This window comes from Schistocerca nitens, chromosome 8 (assembly GCF_023898315.1).
Source record: "Schistocerca nitens isolate TAMUIC-IGC-003100 chromosome 8, iqSchNite1.1, whole genome shotgun sequence".
In the NCBI taxonomy this organism is placed as follows: domain Eukaryota; kingdom Metazoa; phylum Arthropoda; class Insecta; order Orthoptera; family Acrididae; genus Schistocerca; species Schistocerca nitens.
This window is the reverse complement of record NC_064621.1, coordinates 61,059,423-61,085,025: the sequence shown is the minus strand read 5'-3', so window position 1 is coordinate 61,085,025 and position 25,603 is coordinate 61,059,423. Positions and strand designations below refer to the sequence as shown.

The 25,603-nt window shown below is 42.6% G+C and overlaps 1 protein-coding gene across 3 annotated transcripts in view; it reads right to left on the bottom strand.

Annotated features, from left to right (window-relative positions):
* LOC126198433 (phospholipid-transporting ATPase ID) overlaps positions 1-25,603 on the bottom strand; it is an 896,650-nt gene that overhangs the window by 294,691 nt on the left and 576,356 nt on the right. For all 3 annotated transcript variants that reach the window (XM_049934743.1, XM_049934741.1, XM_049934742.1), the window contains one exon: positions 21,344-21,402. In XM_049934743.1, the coding sequence (XP_049790700.1) occupies positions 21,344-21,402 (59 nt within the window). The remainder of the gene's footprint in view (positions 1-21,343; positions 21,403-25,603) is intronic.

Below are 25,603 nucleotides of genomic sequence, written 5' to 3'. Positions count from 1 at the left end.
ATTAGCAGTATTCCACAGCGTTTGAAAAAAGTGACGCAACACAATGGCTACCCGACAACATGAAACATACATTTATAACAAAACTTTGATCTGAAATAGTCAGTCCTGAAAAGTTTATGAACATTAAAGTAACGTGAAAGTAGGATAGAGTTTTATTTCAATCGTATTATTATAGAACTTACGTAATTTAGTTAATAAAGTTTATGCAGTTATATACAAGACATAAAACTTAATGTATTACTTGTTTGGTTAAAGATAAAGTTATGATGCTACAAAGTAAAAGTCTCATAGGGTCCGAATGTTAACGTTACTCACTGTACACTGACCAGACGGGCAGGAATTTTTATGCGTGATTCCAGGACAGCTCTGACAATACATTTAATACATTAAGGACCATGAATTGCAGCAGGTTAGCGATAACTTAACTGTCTCACACACTGCAGAGAAATAACGTATACTCGATGTTATGGAAGAAACTTAAATCTTAACAAGTCTCATTGCCATACTCTCGATACAAGTAATGAACGAACAGACCTACATCACAACAGTATTTTAGTTAATTATGAATTTATGACATTATTCAGGCAGAATAAGGCTTCCATATAACGGTTCAATTTTCGTGTTCTTTTACATGTACAGGTCCTCTTCCCTCTTTACTGTAGTGATGGTTTCGTCTCCTTTCTGTTGTTACTTCCCTCTTTTCCCCTCCAAACAATTCACCAGTGTCATGTCTGTTTCGTACCGTGCCTGCGCTTGGCTCTCGTGCGACTTCAGTACTCACAGCTAATACTGACTATTACCTAGTTCTCCTGTTTGTATTCCCGATCGCGCAGCACGGGGAGTGGTTGTTATAGAATTTTGTAAGTAATCCCACGCAATATCTAATCTCCCCTCTCCCAATTCTTATTTTATTTTACACTTTTCATTATTTCGGTAAATTCTTATTGTATTTTACACTTTTCATTATTTTGGTAAATTTTGGTGTCCGAAAGTGACGTGCGTTTTTTCGGATTTTAGGTGCCTTTTACTCTCTTGACACAGCACCTTGGTTCCATGACGAATTTTGCGTGAAGATGACCCCACACGATTAAGTGACTTCATTTGTAAGAAACGTGCGGTTCTGTCTTTTAATTTGTTTTAATTTAGGAATTTTAGCCATGTAGTTCCTTAATTGATATTTCAGACTTGAGAATCCCCTGCCACTCACGTGTAACACAATACTTTTATTATTACAGGTTACACCCGATGATGGAACTACAAATATTCCGAAGCCGGCCGCTTACCCACTAAAAGGTTGTGGATCAATTAAGTATTCTACGGTTTCTTCATTTCTGAAAAAATATACCTCTAAAGACGGTTCGTGAAACTTCGTCAGTAGGCTTTCCCGAGGTAAGCGCATCTATCTTTAAGCGTCTGGTTGTTCAGTCTCTGCAGCATCTCCGTGACTCAAACAAACCTGTAACCTCTCGTGTTGCCTTGTACACGATCAGGGTCCCTTTTTGGTCCTATCTGATATGGGTCCCACACACTTCTGAAATATTCCAACATATCTACATCTACATTTATACTCCGCAAGCCACCCAACTGTGTGTGGCGGAGGGCACTTCACGTGCCACTGTCATTACCTCCCTTTCCTGTTCCAGTCGCGTATGGTTCGCGGGAAGAACGACCGCCGGAAAGCCTCCGTGCGCGCTCGAATCTCTGAAGGAAGTGAACGAATCTGAAATACTTTTCGAGGTTTTTGACGCTAATTACTCACAAGGAACCTCTCGATTTCGATGTCGCAAAAGGTCAATGATGTTACGGCATTCGACACCTGTTGTGTACATAGTTCCGCGTAGTCAGCGCGTACACAACCTTCCCACTAGAGCGCGCCCCGCCAAGCACAACAGCGCAGGCGCAGCGCTCGTCCGTCTCCGCACTACGAGATGGCGCTGCCACAGAGACAGACCCAATGTGGTGTGCGTACTGTAAGACCTTCAGTACACACACCATCGGATTTTTTGGCTTGTCGCTCTAACGAAGTAGGCCAGTGTCAGCAATATGTCTCGTGGTCCTATCGTGGCGTGTTTATCTTCTGCCGTTAGGTCAGACGATAGAAATTCCACTTGCACGCTTAGAGTAGCAGATTGACAGTAACCAACTTTAAACAGAACTTGATTAATTTTCAAACACATTTATTAAAATAATAACAAGCATAAAAATTACTAAACTTGGTTCGGGATGCTATTTACAATTGTCAATATGAAGTTCCTTTGGTATTGGTACGTTAATCTTATTCTCACATATATCTCTGATACTTGACAAAAGTGTCAATACATTTATCTTCATGGCTGTGTACAGGAATATGGTAATCTTATTAGGCGCAGACTGAAACTTGACTATAGACTGGTACAGACAAATGCAGACTGACTAATCTGAGGTCTGTACACCGCGAGGAGAGAAGGTTCTACGTTAGCAGCAATCTCATTGGCTGCGTTAAATATTAATACGCGGATCGGCGGAAGCAGAATTTGGTCCGTCTCTAAGGCAGCGCCACCTCGTAGTGCTTAGACGGACGAGCGCTGCGCCTGCGCTGTTGTGCTTAGCGGGCCGCGCTGACTACGCGGAACTAGGTAGACAACAAAACGCCATATACTGACTACCATAGAACCACAGTATTGCCTGATAATGGCAACAAGGAGCGGGACTGCAGGTATCCAGCGGTGGACACGGTACGAGGCTACGGAGCAGAGTTGAACTGCTTAGTCAAGCACTATCTCACAACAGTGCTACAGTCCTACTGGTTTGATATAAAGCATAGCTATTGCACAAAGCAAGCATCGTATTATATCTATAACAGTTGCCGAAATTGACAATTCGTCAGGAAGGAAGCCAAGGAATTTTGCGGAATGAGAAAGAGGGCGGATGAAATACGAGGGTTGGAACTTAAATGGTGGCAACTATTTATTCACAAAGCCTTATGGGTCGCCGCGAAAGCCGAAAGTGCGTCACAGCCCCAGTATGATGAAAGTTACGGTGATTCTCGTGTACGACTGTGATGGTGTTATCCTAAAGCATTACGTTCCTCCACGGCAGGCCATCAATGCACCGTATTACTGTTCGTTGTTGGAGTCATTTGTAAGCATCATCCTTCGCAGACTCACTGCATTTCCCCAATATCGCGCTAGTGGAATGTGTTTTCCCAGATGCACTTGGCCATATGTGATCATTCTACTCCATTCCATTCCATTGCCTGCACATTGCTACAGGCAGGTATTTGTACCTGTTGAACGATTCAATTGACTCATCGGTATTATAAACTAAGGTATTTCCGTTTTGTGAGGTGCTACATTTTAAATTTCTGTAAATTTAAAGGGGTTACCAATCTTAAGAAAACTTTGTAATCTTATCAAGATCTTACTAACATCAGATCCAAAGCATTCTTCGAAGGAAATACGATTGCAACGTTCCTTTTTCTACTAATAACAATTTGAAGAAAAAAAACACTTCATTCATAATTTACATTCTATGCGTTCCCCTTTAGAAAATTCTGGTGTCTACAAAACTGTCTGCGATACTTGCTCCTCTTGCTATATAGGACAAACTGGAGGTGCCTTCACTACTACATATAAAGAACACTTGCTAAGAAAAAAATGGCACTAGCCCCCAAAATTCGTCTTCTGCCGACCATCTTCTAATTACAGGTCATTCACCTAACGCCATCTGCGATAGCAACATTTTGCACACCGAAAAGAAAGGACGTAGACTAGATATTCTAAAAGAATTAGAGATTTTCAAGCATTTTGCTCGAAATGACAGTCTCGTCCTTAACGAACAGCTACAGCTACGTAACAAAAATTATTTCAGCGGTATAAAGCCTTCACTCGATATCTGACTTCGGGTCTCCTTGTGCAGGTTGCCGAAATGTTCTCTTCCTTCTAAGGTTTTTCAATTATCAAATGTTTCTTGGCTGCATTTCACGTCAATGTTGCTTTCTACAAGTTGTCATTCAGTCCTACCTACATGTTCATAATGATGTTTTCATGTTTTAGCTTACTGGTTTTTAAGCTTCGATGTAGACAAAATGTTATGTTGTATGCTACTATCAGACAAACATTGCTTTCAATTATGTACCAAATACTGTTTATTTATAATCATTTCTGCCTATATTTCAATGTGAAGTAACCTAATTGTATCTACAGCTACTAGATGGTGCGCTCGTTGCATTGCCATGTTCACCTGGCCGCATTTGTTAACGCGGGCACCTCAGTCCGTTTTGCATCCTGCACCACGCAAGTAACGAGCAGCTCTTAGTGGCTCGCCATCACAGTTTTCTTTATCTTAAATATCTTTGTGACTAATGCCTTTTGGGATATTTATTATTTTATAAATGGCATATAAGTACTGCCAGTCTTTTACGATGATTCCATACTTATACCCTATCATACGTTTTAAGTCATAAGTCTGTTACCATGTTATAGGATATAGACCATTCTTTGATTTAAATTCTGAGGAAGACACTCCTAGCAGTGTTGAAACCAGGTTAATTTGTTAAAAATAGTGACAGAAGGCTGTTTTTCTTTCAGTTATATCAGTGCACCTTTTTTCAGACAGTACTTCGTCACAGATGACTATCATCAGCAAAATATATGTTGACTACCAATACAGTCTGGTATGTAACTACACTGAGATGATTAAAGTCATGGGATAGTGATATGCACATATACAGACGGCGGTAGCATCGCGTGCACAAGGTATAAAAGTGTAATGCATTGGCACAGCTACCTTTTTCACTCAGGTGATTCACACGGAAACGTTTCCGACACGATTATGGTCGCACAACAGAAATTAACAGACTTTCAACGCGGAATCTCAGTTGGAGCTAGACCAGTGGGACATTACGTTTCGGAAATCGCTAGAGAAATCAATATTCCGAGATCCACAGCGTGAAGAGTGTCCGAGAGCACCAAATTTCAAGCATCACCTCTCGCCACGTACAATGTTGCGGCCGACGGTCTTCACTTAACGAACTGCCTTTGGGTAGAGTTGTCAGTGCTAACAGACAAGCAACACCGCGCTAAATAACCGCAGAAATCAATGTGGGGCGTACGGCGAACGTGTTCGTTAGAACAGTGTGGCGAAATCTGGCGTTAATGGGACATGGCAGCAGGCGACTGACGCTGGTGCCACTGCTAACACCACGACACGGCCTGCAGCGCCTCTGTTGGGTTCGTGACCGTATCGGTTGGACACTACACGGCAGGAAAACCTAGGCACGGTCACATTATATGAAAGCGTGGTTTCTCTTCTTTCTTTGATACTGTGACAATTTATATTTAAATTGCAAAGGCAAGGAACGGACGTATTTGTGCATCTACATCATGGAGACTCTGCAAATCACACTTACATGCCTGACAGAGTTCATCGAACCACCCTCACAACAATTCGCTATTATTCCACTCTCGAACGGCGAGTGGAAAAAAAGAACACCTATATCTTTCCGTACGAGCTCTGATTTCCCTTATTTTTATCATGGTGATCGTTTCTCCCTATGCATTCGGAGGAGAAAGTTGATGATTAGAAATCCGGGAGAAGATTCCTCCGCAACGCCTTTTTTTAATGATGTCCATCCCAAATCCAGTACCATGTCCGTGATACACCCCTATTCCGCGATAATACAGAAAGTGCTGCTCTTCTTTGAACTTTCTCGATTTACTCCGTTAATCCTATCTGGCAAGGATCCCACACCGCGCAACAGTACTCCAAAAGAGGACGGACAAGCATAGTGTAGGCAGTCTCCTTAGTAGGTCTGTTACATTTTCTAAGTGTCCTGCCAATAAAACACAGTCTTTGGTTTGCCTTCCCCACAACATTTTCTGTGTCTTCTTTCCAATTTAAATTGTTCGTAACTGTAATTCCTAGGTATTTAGTTGAATTTACGGCATCAGTTTAGACTGATTTATCGTGTAACCGAAGTTTAACGGATTCCTTTTAGCACTGATGGGGATGGTCTCACACTTTCCGTTATTTAGCGTCAACTACCGATTTTCGCTCCATTCTAAATCGTTTTTGCAATTTATTTTGATCATCTGATGAGTTTACTAGACGATAAAAGTCAGCATCATCTGCAAAAAAACCTAAGACGGCTGCCCAGATTGTCTGCTAAATCGTTTATATGGACAAGGAACAGCAAAGGCCCTAGAACACTACATTGGTGAACGCCAGAATCATTTCTGTCAGTTACTACAAAATGTGACCTTTCTGACAGGAAATCTCGAAGCCAGTCACGTAACTGAGACGATATTCCGTAAGCATGTAATTTCACTACAAGCCGCTTGTGTGGTACATTGTCAAAAGCTTTTTGGGGATCTAGGAATACGGAATCAATCTGAAATCCCTTGTCAATAGCATCCAACAATTCGTGTGTGTATAGAGATAATTGTGTTTCACAACAACGATGTTTTCTAAATCCGTATTGACTGTTTGTCATTAGACCGTTGTTCTCTTCGAGGTAATTCATAACGTTCAAATGACTCTGGGCACTATGGGACTTACCGAGCGAGGTGGCGTAGTGGTTAGACACTGGACTCGCATTCGGGAGGACGACGGTTCAATCCCGCGTCCGGCCACCCTAATTTAGGTTTTCCGTGATTTCCCTAAATCGCTCCAGGCAAATGTCGGGATGGTTCCTTTGAAAGGGCACGGCCGACTTCCTTCCCTGATTCGATGAGACCGATGAGCTCGCTGTCTGGTCTCCTTCCCCAAACAACCCAACCCACTATGGGACTTAACTTCTGAGGTCATCAGTCCCCTAGAACTTAGAACTACTTAAACCTAACTAACCTAAGGACATGACACACATCCATGCCCGAGGCAGGATTCGAACCTGCGGCCGCAGCGGTCGCGCGGTTCCAGACTGTAGCGCCTAGAACCGCACGCATGTTCTAAAATCTTGCTGCATATCGACGTTATGGGCCTGTAATTTGGGGGAATATTCTTACTAGCTTTCTTGAATACTGGTATAACCCGTGCAACTTTCCAGTCTTTGGGTACGGATCTATCGTCGAGCGAACGGTTGTGTAAGATTGTCGAGTATGGAGCTATTGCATCAGTATACTCTGAAAGGAACCAAATTGGTAAACTGTCTGGAGAAGAAGGCTTGCTTTTATTACGTGATTGAAGTTTCTTCACTATTCCGAGGATGTTACTCATGCTGGCAGCTATTCTTGATTCGAATTCTGCAATATTTACTTCGTCTTCTTTGGTGAAGGAATTTCGAAAGGCTGTGATCAGTAACTCTGCTTTCGCAACACTGTCGTCGATAGTATTTTGGTTGCTATCGCACAGAGAAAGCATTGACTGTATATTGATGCTAGCATACTTTATATACGACCAGAATCTCTTTTGGATTTTCTGCCAGGTTTCGAGATAAAGTTTCGCTGTGGAAATTATTAGAAGCATCACGCATAAATGTCCGCGCTAAATTACGATCTTCTGAAAGAGATCGCCAATCTTGGAGATTTTGCATCCCCACTGAAGGTTGATTCGTTGCCCTTAGAGGCGAATTCGTTGTATGTATGAGTGGTGTGTGTGCTTTCGGATACGTTCGCTTTTGTCAGGGCTATTAAAGCTAACCCCTTCTAGCAAACAGAAGACAGAAAAAGTTCAACTGCGTTAAGAGGAAACTTTAATTTCTCGCTATCATTAGTTACCTGAAACTATCGTTTCAGTGGCTACACGAACTGCCGCATTATTAACCGATGACCAGTCCTCGTTGGCATTTGGTTGCAGATTATAGGCGACGCAGACGGCTCCAAAAGAAAAGAGAATGATAGGAAGAAAAATAAGAGCAAGTAAGAAAGTCAACACAATAATGAAAATGACGTGGCAAAGAATCAGAAATAAAAAATTACATTCAAACAAATTAGCTCAATAAAATTGATGATCAAATTCTTTTGATTAGATTTCGAAACAAAATAATTGCGATATTTGTCGAGATTCGATCGTATGACTTCAACACGGCAGGTTCATACGCCAACCATTGCGCTGTAGTACGACACTGAGATAATTTGTTATATTTTCTTCTGTGATCACCTAGTCGCAACTATGAATAGCAGCCTGCATAATCTCTGTTTCACGCAATGTCATGCGAAGCTTATGCAATGTAAGCCGATTTGTGAGTATGATAACCGAATCTGTGGCGCTGAACACGTTTGGCGCTGAACTCGTCTTGTGCCGAAGTATCGAGTACTTTTTAGTTATAGCTGTGTATGAAACGTGTGTATTTCATTGGCATTATTATGTGAGTGTTGTTTTTGATGTGGTTATGATGTATGATGAAATACGAAATAAAGTGCCAGGCCCGTGACTCGAGATTCAAACACATCAAGAAAAAATCGAGGACAAGGAATAGGACGTGAATTGACCGACAGCTGTGGCAGTTTGGCAATGGCGAACGGCTTGGGTGTGACGTTGAGCGCTCTGATTGGAGGAACACCGCTCCAATGCGTGAAGTGTCAACTACCAAGTAATTTTAATCAGACTATAGCGATCAGGGGATCCCAGCTTCGGGTCCCAGTCCGGCACACATTTTCACACGTCGCCACTGATTCCGCACGCAACTGAAAATAGTTTCCTTCCTTCTCTTCCCTCTGCTTTCAGTTTACATCATAGCGGCTTAGAAGGTTGTGAATAGGGTTGAGCCGCAGCGCTCTTACCGCACGGTGACGCTTACAGCGAAACCCCCACCACAGTGGTTGTTCCCTCGCCTACCACGCCACCTGCGCAGGTGCGGGCCAAGTTATTTTGCGCGCAGTCACTAGTGTTATCGACTATGGAAACTACGAAATATACAGTGTGAGTAGAAGCACTCTAGTTCACTCATTGATTCATCTATTCATTCAGGCACTCCCAGCGCCATTACGATGGCGCGCTCACACACGCGCGGTTCATTGAGTGGCCGCCCCGGAAATGTCGCGTGCAAGGCAGACCCCGCCTGTTGGCACGAACAGGCCCCAGCGGCATTTAACGCGCGGATTCTACAGCAAGCCGTCACAGCCAGGTTACAAGGCCGGCGCTCTGAGGTATCGCCGGTTGCCAATGGGCACGCGAGTTCACTCACTCAAAGCCTTCTAGATACGAGGCCTACGCACAAAGGCCATATTGGCACGTGCCGCCACAAACTGTTGGCCAACTTATCTTCAGTCGGCAGTCCTGTTGGCGTGTATGTTGTGTTGAAAGTGACATATTTCATACAGTATTCGCCTACAGTTCTTCGAAGTATGGGCTACAAGTGCTGCGTTCCCTTTTCCCAGGGAAATTATAAATCCCAAAAAGGCATAAAAGTGCACATTTTTAGAGTTCCCAAATGTGTGAAGTTGAGAAATCGCTGGATTGAAGCTATTCCCAGACAGGAATTTGTGTCTAGGCATCATTCAAGGATATGTAAATGACAAAAAATTTGTAGCGTGTTATTTGTTTCCATTGCAACACATTTGCCAATTGTTTTTAAAAGCAGTTGTGTATCATGTACCAATATCATTTGTTTCTGAATTCTGGATCATTGCTGCGAGGTTAATACGAAGCTGGCTGTGAAATGTGTCTCATATTTGCAACTATTGTCACACAGAATAGTTATTTTAATTAGTGTGACTCGAAAATGTTTAGTATTCCTTATAATTCCTACCAGATTATTGAGTTTCCAGTACTTTTATTTGGAAGAGCTACAGAATGATTTTGTTCAGTTTTAAATATACAGCTATTCGGAAATAATTTCAATTTGAGTAAACTACCTTAGAAAATTACTTTAATGAATTCAGTGTACGACAGTTAAGCAGTATAGAAAGAATAATTTCGAGGTAAGTGCATTATGATTAAATTAACAGCACTCTGTGACACGAATTTCAATCAAGGATATAGGAGAAAAATTTTTCATATTGAAGGTTCTAAATTTCTAGAGAAACAGGGAAATAAAATATTTTTCGGGTTTTTTGATTGGAAACCTTAAATTCTGTAGGAGCTCCAGCTGCTTTATTTAAAACCGGAAACGTCTGCTTGTTGTTGCATATTGCCGATTTTTTACTGCAAGAAAGCGTAGTTCCTGAGGTAAAAGACAGAATTTAAAATTACAGTTTGTATTCAAGCCTAGAAACGCGTATTTAAGGCAAATCGTCAAAATAATTTTACATCTTGAAATATCATAGGGCAGTTTTGTTCAGTTACTTTACGCAGTGATATAAATTTCCATACTTGCATTACAAGGACATGAAGAGGAAGGCACGAGTGTCTCTATGCGGTCTCAGCTCCAAAACTAGTAAAGTTCGTATAGTTGCAGAGTGCTTAACAGGAGCGTTCCCACACAGACCCGGCCATCAGTATGTGACGTCACAAGTGAGCGCGCAGGCCTGTAGTCTAGGAGGTGTTGGTTCACTGCGGGGAGCCCTCTCTCGGCCGACGTCAACCCTGCAGTTCCTGTGGACGTAAATACGTGAACAAGGAAAGGCAGTAGATAAAGGTAAATGTCGTGAACGTGAAGCGGTTCCCCGATGCCTTTCTTAGGTAACTGCTTGCTTAGTTGTGGCCTTTGGGTGCTGGTGGATGGAACTGCAGCAGATTAGAAAAGAAGCACCGACTATACGTCGTTCATTATACGAACAAACCAGATGTACACAAACACAAACGCGATGGTTGGCTAGCAGCCGCAGCTCTCGTATACTATTGCTGTTCCGCTCTTGGAAATACAGTAAGTCCAACTTACGTACTAGATATCTTATTACTATGTCGCTGTATATAAAACTTGAGAAATTCTACTGTATTAACTGCCTTCATAGTTTCCCTTAATCTTACTTTAGCTACGTAATTTTTATTTCAAAAGTCGTGTGCAGTCACAGTCTCTGTAAGCGCTGCTTGTGCTCTTGTTGTCCCGCTGTTCATACGTACCATGAAAATGGATGACACTGATAGTGAACTTCGTACTGAAACACACGTGCGAGAGAGAAGTTGTTCTTAATGTTTTTCACAACATTACAGAGAAAATTCGGTTTTGACGTTCTTTCGAGGAACATCGGTTCGTAACCCGTTGAGGTCTACAATTTTTTTTGTTCGGTTTGAATACCTAAATCATTTAAATATGAAATTTATCAACTATGTGGTAATTAACTCACAGCGAGCCATTATTTTTTCAACAAAAATGCACGTCTCGTAGTTTCTAGTTATATTATCACACGCAAAATTCTGGTCTTCATTGCAAACACACATTCTTAACTGTTGGTATTTTATAAAAGATTGTTAAAGATTTTAAAGTTAAGAAAACTTTACACAACTAAATTTTTGGATAAAAATACTCTGAATATCCCCATTGTTTTATGAGACAGAGTGATAAGCGTCGTAGAAACACGGAAAACTATTTTCAAGGCGTCGAGTGTTGTACAAATTCTACAGTTTTACAATTGTCACCGTAACAGTGACGCTTTCCCCGCGAATAGATCTTCACCAAGAGCCGTAATCGCAATGATTTGCGAATGAGTTCGTTGTTATATTTGTCGTCGTCAGGCCTAAGACAGATCTGATGCAGCTCTCTGTACTAGTCAATTTTTACCTCCTTCGCTTCCCTACATTACGAGATTGGCATTTCTTGATGTCTCATCATACGCCGTATGAATCAGTACCTTCTTTTCGTCAATTCAGTACCTTATCATCTATTCGATCTACTAATTGTCTGGGTTCTTAAGTAGCACGCCACAACAAAAATTTCTGTTCACTTATCTGAATTGCTTATCGTCCACGTCTCACTTCCGTGGAAGACTACACTCCAGAAAAGACTTCGGTACACTTAAATTTATGTTAGTGGTTGAGAGGAGGACGAGATTAATGTTTAACGTCCTGTCGCAATGAGGTCATTAGAGACGAAGCCCAAGCTCGGATTAGGGAAGGATGGGGAAGGAAGTCGGCCATGCCCTTTCAAAGAAGCATACCGGCAATTGTCTGAAGCGATTTAGGGAAATCACGGGAAACCTAAAACAGGATGGCCGGGCGCGGATTTGAACCACCGGCCTCCCGAATGTGTGTCCAGTGTGTAGTGATTAACAAATTATTCTTTTTCAGAATTGCTTTTCTTACTATTGACAGTCTGCTAATCCGGCCATGTACAGTACTGCCCAAATAACGAAACTCGTCTCCTACTTTTACTGCCTCATTTCCTAATTAGATTAGGATTCACTCAGCATAGCTTGATTCATTTCGACAACATTCTATTACCCTTGTTTCACTTTATGTGTATCCTATAATCTCTTTTCAAGGCACTACCTATTCCGCGTAACTGTTCTTCCAAGCCCTTTATAAGTCTCTTGACATAATTACGTCGTCGGCAAACTCAAAGTTTTTATTTCTTCTCCGTAAACCTTAACTCCCATCCCAACTCTCTTCTTTGTTTCCTTTACTGCTTGCTCTATGTTGCGGATTTAATAGAATTTGCAGTGGTTGTCCATTGAACATTTTCAGAAGCTACATGTAATACTTTTTTAACCACATATTCTTCTTACGACTGGTTACAGAAGCAAAACTGAGTAGATACTGCGATCAATATGGCGTGTGTCCATTAGTATTTCATTTTGGCCTGTATCGAGACTAACCGTTATTAGTTTGTGATTCGAAGGATTGACCACCATATATTTAGGTCTAAAAATACACCTGTCTATGTTAAAATTAAACTATGACTGGCTGCAATGAAAGCTCAAACTCCCTTTTGTAGCCGGTCGCCCTTGTCCATTAATCCTGAACTAAATTTAGATTGCTCTCTTTTATATCAGTTATACGGTCGGAGTGTTAGAAACCCAAATGCTGGTTCGAACACCACTAGGTATGGTTGTGTACTGGATGTTTGTATGCAGTTGCCTTCCACCCTTGAACTGACTTAATCAGCTAATTAAGGGGTGGGGCGGGGACGGGGGGATATACCGTCCAAGAAGGACTGGGAAACATGGTGATTTAGGAATGTTTAATTATTAAAGAGCAAAAACTTGGGAGGGTCGAACCCCAGACCTTTGAACCTAAGGCCGCACAGGTACTCAGACTTGTTGGAGGGGGGGGGGGGGAATGCCTGAGAATTCCATGTATGGACAGGTAGATGGTGTAAGAAGCTCCCTGATAAACTAACGGCGAGCGGGGAGGGGGAGATACCACAATAACGACTTTCCTTTCCTCTCAGCTGAAGTATAACAGCCGACAGTAGTAACTTAGCCGCAGTTTTTAAACATGGATAATTTATACGGAATAATACTCGTATAATCAATATTTTTAATATTAAGTATTTTAAAATTTTTGATTTATAAAATTCAATTAAAATTAAATTTCAAAGCTAAATTAAAACCACAGAATTTCCTGAGATTTTGCGAAATTTCTGAAATTCCCTGAGATTTTCCTGATTTCTCCAGCTAAAGTTTAATTCCTTGAGAATTTCAGGTTTTCGAGAAGAATCGTCATCCTATGTAGTTTCTCATGTAAAAACGGAGTCAAGGCTCAAAAAACTTAATCGACGAAGTTTCCTGGTATTTCAGATGTCCGGATGCTCTATTGAGCTATTACCTAAGATTACAGGAAGGCCTGCAGAGGTTATAGACTATTAGTGCACGGACTGGTAATGGGCCTAAATGCAACTTATTGCGCATGAAGTGGGAACCGCTCCATTACTGTTGGATTATATTACTGAAAATAAATCACTGGAAACAGGAACAACCGTGCGGATCGACTTAGTGTGAAATGACAAAGCGAAACGCATTACAGGAACTGCAGATACCAGCGTATGATTCATTGCAACAATCGGGGTTTAAGTCACCCATCAAAGAAGTGGCTTACATATGTCTCGTTAGACTTGTTCTTGGGCTTTACTTGTCAATCCAGGACCCGTACCACATAAGCATAATAGAACAGAATGAGAAGATCAAAGATGGGCGGCACGTTTCGTCGTGGGATTGTTTAGCGTTACAGAGGCGCTCCACAAACTCCTTGGTAGACGCGTAGTACAAAACCGTCGGCATGTCTAGTGCGTAAGTTACAAGAAAAATCGAGGAACTATCTTCCCCACACGCATCTCGCGAAATAACAAGAAAACATAATCAGAGAATTAGAGCGCATAAGGTGGTTCGTATGTACCATTCACATATAGACAGACCCTTAAAAGGATTGAAAACGTTAAGTTTGGTCTTGAATGTTTTGGTGTACCCAGATGCCAATAAATAAATAAAACTGCGAAGAAGACGAAAGGCCATCAGCGGTAGCGGAGCCAATGTAAGAGTGCGCGGGCACAGATATATGCGGACAGCAGGGTTTGCCGGAGATTTGTGGACACCACCTCTTAATATTTTGTTAAATGTAACCGTCGACATAATAAGAAAATGCATAAGTGAATAGTTAAGAAAAAACTACGACATGATCCATGTTAATATGTTACCTGAAATACGATATCTCTTGCAACTTATGAAAAATTATTAATGATGTCAAAGGACAGAACAGAAGGAAACATAGTAATTTGAGAGGAAACTGCAGTTGGAAAAAAGTCGGGAGTAATTGACATTTGTGGCGATAGGAAAGTAGTTTGAGTGAAGTTGTGATGTTAGCAGACACCTGAAGTATAGCTGTCAAGAACACCCGGAAAGCAATTCTATCTGTCGTGTAATTTGTTTTCTAATTATTATTTCTCACGGTACAAATATCAATGGTACTGTAGAGTATTATGCAAATATAGACGAATAGGGATAAAAGTCTTTAATATATGGAAATTTAGATCTTTATCAGCACAAAGTATTGTTACAGTTGGGTGTCCAGGTCCCTTAACCATTTGCGACAATTTCGTGAGACTGACATGCATTTTGCAGACTACCAATAGTATTATTCAACGCAGAAGCAGTTTTCCGCAGCAGCAATGTAGAATACTGGTGTTATTTAAATCGACAAGATAAAATAGTGTTTTAATATGTAAACTGAAACTGAAAGCATTGTTCCAGAGAATCATTTACAAACCACATTGCAAATTGCATAAAATTATGCTATCTATGAATTTCGCACGGAAATACTATTACAAATTGTTTTGTTTTAAATGCGCAGTACAGAGGTATGTATAGATGCACATGCCACTATTTCTGGGATATTCTTAGGCCAAATAATGGTTTCTGTTTATGAACTACAGAACAATGACTACTATCTGAACAATTTGCCTTTTTCATGTTAAACACCACGATGTCGTGCCCTTGATCCGGATACAAAGTAAGTAGCGGGAACTGTGCTTCGAGCAGCGCGACGTTGCTCAGTTCTTGCGAGGTGGGGAAGACGGGGTGAGACGACCAGGAAAATCCCTCCGTGAACCGCTTGCGTTTGCAAATCTCCGGTGTGCGCTGTCTTTGTGTCCGGACACTAGCGGAGCTACGTGATTGAAAACATTATTTGTCCACAGTACTCCCAGCAAAAAATATTTTGGAAAGATCTTTAACGCACGGCAACATGTACACTGCTGACTGTTGTAATACAAAATCATTAATACTAATTCACCAAATACAGCGCGGTATTTTCCGAACACAGACTACCAAAATGTAAGAAATGCGATGCCCATGCTACGATACGTAAATAGACCGCAGTAGCGCCCCGAGCGGCCTGGCAGTGAACTTCGGATTCGGGAAAATATGCGCACTAACAGCTATTCTTCCTTTGCGAAATCCGACTACTAGATGATATTTTTCTTCAAGAAAGACTAAGCTTTCACATATAATACTGGTCTTCAAGCATTTTTGCTGTTTTTTCCGAGCGTGTGGTTATTCAGGATCCTAAGAGCACAGCTTAAATTGCAGCAGCTTAATATTTCTGACAACCACGATCGCAAATTTCACTGCTGTGCATCGAACATTTCATGGGTTACCTGGCTAAATACGTGTTCCGTCGAGCACTTCGACTTTTCCACTGAAAAGATTCATGTGAAATTGCTCAAAAACTCACCCTGCACTTCAGTTTGAACGATAACTCTACTTTTTGGATCGTTATTGAGTAATTTGTAATCTATGAAAGAACTAAGATAAATATGAAAAACTAATCTTGACGAATGGTCTTTCTTAGCGTGTGTTGCCCTTTAAGATACATCAAACTCGAATTTGCCAGTAAAATTTTAAAGGATGGCATAAATGGCTGGTCTTCTGGGTCTGCAATTTTTCTACGTTGCTGGTCTTCGAAGTGTTAAGTTTTGAAAGAGTCAAATGCTCCACGATTTAGGAAACATAAATCGTCTTGCACTGAAACAAGTCTATCGTTTAGGTTAAGCATCCACAGAAGTTTTAGTTTTTCCATCGTAGCCGCCCGGATAAAAATTAAGACGGAGTTCGACACCCAGCTTCCCTTCTGCTGGCAATATTTGTATTTCGCAAACACTGGAGACCACTTCTTCGAGTCTCTGTGCCGTCATTACCTGTGTGTTCCGGCTGCCCAGTGTCTGCCACTGTCACAATGTGCTTTGAAACTTGTCTGAGTGGGATCATTTTTAAATATGATTTTTATAATCATACTTCTTCACGATTCAAAGAGAAATAACTACAATACAATCTTCAATAAATTTTAACCCATTTTCTTTTGACATTGAGAAGCTATTTGAGTGAGAAGTAGCGGTTGTCGTCCCGTAAACTGACACACGGCCAGAAGAGCGGGGTGCTGACACATGCCCCTCCATATCTGCATCCAGTGACACCTGTGGGTTGAGGATGACACGGCGGTCGGTCGGTATCGTTGGGGCTTCCTAGGCCTGCTCAGGAGGAGTTTAGTTTTTTAGTCATCACTCTTCTTGGTAAATAGATCCTTTATTATAATAAAATGGAATGCGAATGAGGTCCTGGACCAGAGGAATCTTCCAGACTTCCTAGATTCTTATACGGCAGACTTCGCTTTTGTACCGGAAACCTATCTAGCTGCTTCCAAAACACGAATTCAAAAACTGCAATATTTACAGGAACAAAAGGTTGTGTCTGCTTGGCGTTGGGAATGCCATTCATATGAAAAACAAACAGTACAGATACAGCGCTGCACCATTTAATAGAATACAAACTAAGACTGTCCGAAATCGCATAACAATGGAAGTATCTAGCACCAGCCTACAATCACCCGACCATACCAAAGATTCTGTCTCAAGAACTGCGTTCTCTGACCAACAGGAGTCATCAAGTATTGACTGGTAGCAGGCAAACCCCAAATATCGGTAGTGAACCGCAGGCCAACTAACACCCGTGGTAGAACGTTTCACGGATTTCTCGATGCAAATTGACTGGTGTGCAGATTATGCTGTTACATATCAGTCTACTACCACTACGACTCCGGACATTGGCTGATACACTACATATACTCCTACGCAAAACAATGTCATGGTAAATAACAAAACAGTCAATGGTGCAGCAGTCCAGTGCTTCTGGAAACTGACGGAGGCTTACTTCGCTAACTAGGAAACAGAATAACATTAAGGTACACAAACTGGACCAGATTTAATCCGATGGCATATAACAGTACGCCTTAGACATGCTGAGTCGATACGCACACCACGAGGAGATACTAATTTACTGTCGATGAGAAAATGGGCAGTGCGAGGTGTAATAGAGCGCGTTTGCAAAACGGTGAAGTTGGAACTGCAGGAAGCAGCGCACGGTGACGAGAGGAACGGGGTCCGAAGAATAGGAAGCAGAGAGTTCACACTGTCAGTTTCACTAATGATTTGCATAAATGTGCTACGAGAGAGCAATTTCTGTGGTACGATGAAGAAGTAAAAAGGGAGAAACTGCCCGTCGATGTTAGAAAATTCAAATGGCTAGTGATTTATTTCCATGTCATGGATCCACATACAACAGGCTCTGCATAACTGCCCGCAAAGTAACTATCTTTCAAGAGTACTGTCGAAGTATATACCTTACCGTTCCACTGTCGGATATCACTAAAGCCCCCACATATGAGACGCGGATATGACCTGCAGTCGGTCGTTCACATCGGCCCGCCATACACGAGCAATTTCAACCAGTATTTCGAATGCCACTGCGTGTCTTTTACCCCTGCTATGGAAAATGAACTATGTTTAGTAGCAGTGACAGTTAATTCCGACGTCGACTAATATTGTACTTTCAAAAAATTAAAAAACTGCAATTGAAAATTATTAAACATGTCTTCAACTTTTTTTAAATGACAACGTTTGACATCGACTGCACTATTAATTACAATTTCCACCATTGTAATTTTGAACGTCTTAACCACCTGAAACTGTCGAAACAGCAACCTGGAAAATTATAACTGCAATTTGGGAAATTGTAATAAATAGTATGGATGTTTAATTTAAAAATTAAACGAGACTGTAATCCCAAAGCAAATAAAATTGTTTCGAAACGTTTTTTGGGAACTGTGAGTTGCTTTCCAGAGCACCTTACATTTTTCATAGACGCCAACGTGGTTGTGTACATGTTTCTACACACATCAAACAAAGTATTGCGTCATCTCGGTTCCGAGAGTTCCGGAACCAGTACAGAAAATTGGAATAGAGATCAACATAATCACCATTTCCCTTTTTATTGCTAATGAAAACCACACATTGCATGCTGTACCACCATACAGCGAGACCTTCAGAAGTGGTGGTCGAGATTGCTATACATACCGGTACTTCAAATACCCAGTAGCATGTTCTTTTGTATTGATGCATGCCTGTATTCGTCGTGGCATACTATCCACATATTCATCAAGGCACTGTTGGTCCAGGCTGTCCCACTGCTCAACGGCGATTCGGCGTAGATCCCTCACGAGTGGATGGTGGGTCACGTCGCCCATAAACAGCCCTCTTCCATCTATCCCTGGCGTGTTCGATAAGGTTCATGTCTGGAGAACATGCTGGCCACTCTAGTCGAGCGATGATGTTATCCTGGAGAAAGATATTCACAAGATATGCACGATTGGGAAGGGAATTTTCGTCCATGAAGACGAATGATTCGCCAACATGCTGCCGATATGGTTGCACTATTGGTCGGAGGATGGCATCCACGTATCGTACAGCCGTTGCGGCGCCTTCCATGGAACATCCACCTAGCTGCACTCGCTGGACAGTGTGTCTAAGGCGTTCAGCCTGATGGGGTTGCCTTCAAAGACGTCTCCGACGATTGTCTAGTTGAAGGCATATGCGACACTCATCGGTGAAGAGAACGATGCCAATCCTGAGCGGTCCATTCGGCATGTTGTTAGACCCATCTGTACCGTGCTGCATGATGTGGTTGCAAAGATGGACCTCGCCATGGACGTCGGGAGGAAGTTGCGTATCATGCAGCCTATTGCGCATAGTATGAGTCGTAACAAGTCTCGTGGCTGCACGAAAAGCATTATTCAACATGGTGGCGTTGCTGCCAGGTTTCCTCCAAGCCATAATCCGTAGGTAGTGGTCATCCACTGCAGTAGTAACCCTTGGGCGGTCTGAACGATGCAGGTCATCGACAGTTCCTGTCTCTCTCCATCTCCTCCATGTCCGAGTGACATCGCTTTGGTTCACCCCGAGACGCTTTAACACTTCCCTTGTTGAGAGCCCTTCCTGGCACAAAGTAAAAATTCAGACGAGATCGTACCGCGGCATTGACGGCCTAGGCAAAGTTGAACTACAGAGAACACTAGCCGTGTACCTCCTTCCTGGTGGAATGACGAACTGAATCGAATGTCGGACGCCCTCCGTCTAACAGGCGCTGCTCATGAATGGTTGTTTACATCTTTGGGCGGGTTAGTGACATCTCTGAACAGTCAAAGGGACTGTCAAAGGGACTGTCAAAGGGACTGTCAAAGGGACTGTCAAAGGGACTGTCAAAGGGACTGTCAAAGGGACTGTCAAAGGGACTGTCAAAGGGACTGTCAAAGGGACTGTCAAAGGGACTGTCAAAGGGACTGTCAAAGGGACTGTCAAAGGGACTGTCAAAGGGACTGTCAAAGGGACTGTCAAAGGGACTGTCAAAGGGACTGTCAAAGGGACTGTCAAAGGGACTGTCAAAGGGACTGTCAAAGGGACTGTCAAAGGGACTGTCAAAGGGACTGTCAAAGGGACTGTCAAAGGGACTGTCAAAGGGACTGTCAAAGGGACTGTCAAAGGGACTGTCAAAGGGACTGTCAAAGGGACTGTCAAACGGACTGTCAAACGGACTGTCAAACGGACTGTCAAACGGACTGTCAAACGGACTGTCAAACGGACTGTCAAACGGACTGTCAAAGGGACTGTCTCTGTGATATGATACATATGATATAATATCCACAGTCAACGTCTATCATGAGAAGTTCTGGGAACTGTGATGTTTTCCATAGATCTCGTTGTAAATTGTTTGATGGGAAGTTAAAGTATATGAAATGAGGTACTTGACTTATGGCTGTAGCATAGGTACGCCCTTAACATTTACTTTAAAATTCTCCGTTAATATTACCTCACTCCGTTTAGAAGTTACAAACCGTAATACTGCGTTTCGTTGTTTCACCAAATCACCAGCGAAATTCACTGTATCGTGACTACTATTATGAACTTTCCACGAATTTCTACTTCCATAGTACAAGCTTCAAAATGCTGCCCACTGAAAAAAGAGGGTCTATGCTTTCAAATTCGTACTCAATGTAAGTCGCAACAGCGTCTTCAACTTCACTTTTCAGAGTGGTTCACGCTCTGTGAATAATTTTAAGAACTTAAGGCGAGGCACCAGAGTCTTAGTCACTACAGTTAATTCTGGTGATCGAACAAAAAGTGGTTACCAATGGGAATGGATATACGGCCCATTTAAGTAATTCACATCAGTCGTATACATAAACGCCACTATTTACAGTTGCATTCTCTAGAGGAAAAATGAAAAAGTGCAAGTACACAGGGTATGGCAATAGCCTATCCGAGGTTTTCCCACTGTTGTAAGACAAATAATGAAAACGGTAGCCCCCTTTAAGATCTTCCCAAGTGGATCTCCCGCTCCCAGAGTCAGCTCGATGGGATCTGGATGGAAAGAACCAATCACTTTACAAAAGTCCTCTCTTCATTCTCTGGGTAGGGAGTGTAAGGTATTAATTAACAAGGAATGAGCATAACTCGTTGAGGGACATATGGAATGCCTTAAAGAGACAGCTACATAAATAAATAGATGCTCGTAACAAAGGTACAAATAACGAACTAGAGCGTTCAGCCAAGTTGCAAACTGATGTGAATTCATCTTAAACATACTTCTTTTTGCATTCCTACTGTAAGGCACCATATTCCACAAAAATCAGCATATAACCTCTGTGTGTGTGTATTCTCGAGAAAAATTTAAGATCACCAACTACAATATCTGTGTTTAACATAAGGAGATGAGAGATGACTCACCGCGTAGCTGAACTGGGCATTGTACTCCCGGTCGTTGGCGCGGATGCGTCGCTCAGTCTCTGAAAAGACAAACAAAACCGCCAAGTCAGGCACGAAACATTCTGTGACAGCGCCAAACATCTGACACAGCACACTCCTTCAACACCACCAACTTCTCCGAGATTAGTCATTTGTGTACTCACCAACAACGACGGGCGGCGAAATGCATTTCTTTAAAATCGGTGTTTTAAGGAGCAGTCGTTGTAAACCTGTGTACATTTATCATAATTTCTCAACCCACCTGACACCTAAAAGGCTTCACCGTCTGTAGCCAAATATATTTAGACAATATAGTTGAGAACCAAAGTTAAATTTAAATAACGCGGCAAATTTTCGATAAGTCCGGTTGTCTGCTACAACAACCGGAGAAAAAGACCATTGCTGCAAAGACATTCATTCACCACGAAGATGTTGCACTCCATAAGCAGAGTCGTGACATGATTTGTCAATTAAATCGAGTCACATGGCGAGTACTTTTCTGCATGATCAACATGGACGTAAAAAAAATAAAACATAAATAAAATAAAATAAAAAAAAGAAGGGAGATGACGCTATCGACTTCCGCTAGAAGTTGTTTTGAAGCCGGAGTGGGCGGGGCCTGTCACCATCTTAAACAGCCTAAAACATTAGCGCACTACTGTTTACGATTGATCTTTTTCATTGTATCTGTTGCGCGCACGCACCAAATGTTAAGTACAAAAAATTACAAGGCTTGCATGAATAACATAACGGCAGGAAGGCAATTTCGAACGTTTTTCCGTTCTTGAATGCGTATTTGGTTTAGTAATACGACACATCTGGCATCATTAAGGTAACTCAATTTTTTTTTGTTGAAGTATTTCCAATGAGCAAGAAGAGATAAAAGTGGTGTGAAAAGCGCACTTTCGTAATCCATTTAATTCCACTTTTGGTATATTTGTATCGATAGCAAATGAAGCTGGAAATCGGAAAACAATGCTTGTTTATTTACCGGTACTGCTTCCTGTTCGTTACATTTTCAGCTTTCAACTCGTATGCACAACATTTTTAATGTTCACGTCTGCAAAAAACTTACCTACGTGTTCTTTCCAGCCCATAAACGTGTGCAATGAGGAAAGAGGCAAGGTATGTTATCGTATCTTGTACATGTCAAAGAAAAAGAACTGCACGGAGGTATATCTCCATACAGAATAGAGTTCTGTTTTATTAGATTGTCAGTCCATTAGTTTCATTGTAGTTAACAGTTCCTCAATTTGAAATCTTACGTATGCCCCGTCATTGTGTGTGAGATCAATAATAGTAACGCCTGTTCCACCATTGTGCAATACTATAAATGTGATCTCGCGAATGGTCTCAAACCCTTAGACCCCGTACAATGAGTATTCTGCTTTAAAATCTAAGTCACTTTTTGAGTAATGGTAGCCTAACCTGTGTAACATATAGGCTTACCTTTCCAACAACAGCCTATTTGCATCTTTTCCCGGAATATTTCTCGCCAGTAACTGTCAGTTTTTCTGAAATAACCAAACGCATCACAATTGAAATGGATCATCTGGTTCACTTTACATTTGACTTTCATTTTAGGATTTTCAACATGTCTACGCCTATATCAAGCTTCGTGATATACCAATAGTTATAGTTTCATGTTCCATGTAGCATTTGCACAAGTAGCAATGATGTGAAACGAGTAATTTTATATTAACATATTTTTTGTGTAAACATGCCGCTATGATAATCGTTTATTAGTTGTTTTTTTAATTAAATACCTATACATGTTAGTAATTCCTATCCATCACTAGTTACACATTACAATATTAGATAGTCTTCTGGGAAATAGGAGCTGTCAAAGTGGAACTGGGTAAGTGATTAACACTTTTCACTGCAGGATTGTGAACCCTTGTTTGCGCTGCAGAAAACTTTAATGGGGCGTAATGAATGTGTTTTTCTTCTGGTATTGTAATTATGTACAATCCTGGAAATTGAAATAAGAACACCGTGAATTCATTGTCCCAGGAAGGGGAAACTTTATTGACACATTCCTGGGGTCAGATACATCACATGATCACATTGACAGAACCACAGGCACATAGACACAGGCAACAGAGCATGCACAATGTCGGCACTAGTACAGTGTATATCCACCTTTCGCAGCAATGCACGCTGCTATTCTCCCATGGAGACGATCGTAGAGATGCTGGATGTAGTCCTGTGGAACGGCTTGCCATGCCATTTCCACCTGGCGCCTCAGTTGGACCAGCGTTCGTGCTGGACGTGCAGACCGCGTGAGACGATGCTTCATCCAGTCCCAAACATGCTCAATGGGGGCAGATCCGGAGATCTTGCTGGCCAGGGTAGTTGACTTACACCTTCTAGAGCACGTTGGGTGGCACGGGATACATGCGGACTTGCATTGTCCTGTTGGAACAGCAAGTTCCCTTGCCGGTCTAGGAATGGTAGAACGATGGGTTCGATGACGGTTTGGATGTACCGTACACTATTCAGTGTCCCCTCGACGATCACCAGTGGTGTACGGCCAGTGTAGGAGATCGCTCCCCACACCATGATGCCGGGTGTTGGCCCTGTGTGCCTCGGTCGTATGCAGTCCTGATTGTGGCGCTCACCTGCACGGCGCCAAACACGCATACGACCATCATTGGCACCAAGGCAGAAGCGACTCTCATCGCTGAAGACGACACGTCTCCATTCGTCCCTCCATTCACGCCTGTCGCGACACCACTGGAGGCGGGCTGCACGATGTTGGGGCGTGAGCGGAAGACGGCCTAACGGTGTGCGGGACCGTAGCCCAGCTTCATGGAGACGGTTGCGAATGGTCCTCGCCGATACCCCAGGAGCAACAGTGTCCCTAATTTGCTGGGAAGTAGCGGTGCGGTCCCCTACGGCACTGCGTAGGATCCTACGGTCTTGGCGTGCATCCGTGCGTCGCTGCGGTCCGGTCCCAGGTCGACGGGCACGTGCACCTTCCGCCGACCACTTGCGACAACATCGATGTACTCTGGAGACCTCACGCCCCCACGTGTTGAGCAATTCGGCGGTACGTCCACCCGGCCTCCCGCATGCCCACTATACGCCCTCGCTCAAAGTCCGTCAACTGCACATACGGTTCACGTCCACGCTGTCGCGGCATGCTACCAGTGTTAAAGACTGCGATGGAGCTCCGTATGCCACGTCAAACTGGCTGACACTGACGGCGGCGGTGCACTAATGCTGCGCAACTAGCGCCATTCGACGGCCAACACCGCGGTTCCTGGTGTGTCCGCTGTGCCGTGCGTGTGATCATTGCTTGTACAGCCCTCTGGCAGTGTCCGGAGCAAGTATGGTGGGTCTGACACACCGGTGTCAATGTGTTCTTTTTTCCATTTCCATTTCCAGGAGTGTATATCATTATTTCTGTTGAAGTGCAGCGGATTATTCGCAAAAAAATTCTTGAGGTAATATCTATACTGTGAGGCTGATAGATTGCTACTCTGACGCCGAGCGGCAGGCAGGCACAACGGAAAGAGTGTTCACATAACCTTTCGGCCTAAGTCGACTTCTGAAAGGAACCAAAGCACACACACACACACACACACACACACACACACACACACACACACACACACACAAAAACTACTGTCTTAGCCACAATATTTTTAAAGAGGGAGGAGACGTGAACAAAGAATAATTGTAGGCGGGAGGAATTTGGGGCACGAGATGCCGCATGAACAATCAGCGCGGTCATCTAGCTGTGTGTTGTGCGGGGACGAGACTTTCACTATGTGGCTATGGGATCGATTACTTCACCCGTAAATGACGCAAGCTGGCATTTCTGATGAAACAACTACGACTCCCAAAATCGAAGCACGAGATGCTAATTAGTAAACAACTACAAAAATCGATAGCTACCCCCACCGGTCGAAACTGAACAGGGACACGTCAGAATGACATCACGAGGAAGTATGACCGCGGTGAACCATGGACGTATAAATACGGTGAACCTACGCTCGCTGGTGTGGCCGTGCGGTTCTAGGCGCTTCAGTGTGGAACCTTGCAACCGCTACGGTCGCAGGTTCGAATTCTGCCTCGTACATGGATGTATGAGATGTCCTTAGGTTAGTTAGGTTTCAGCAATTCTAACTTCTATGGGTCTGATGACCTTAGATGTTAAGTCCCATAGTGCTCAGAACCATTTGAACTTAATGCTTTGGGTCATGTAAGATGGCGGAGATAGGCTTCATGTCTGAA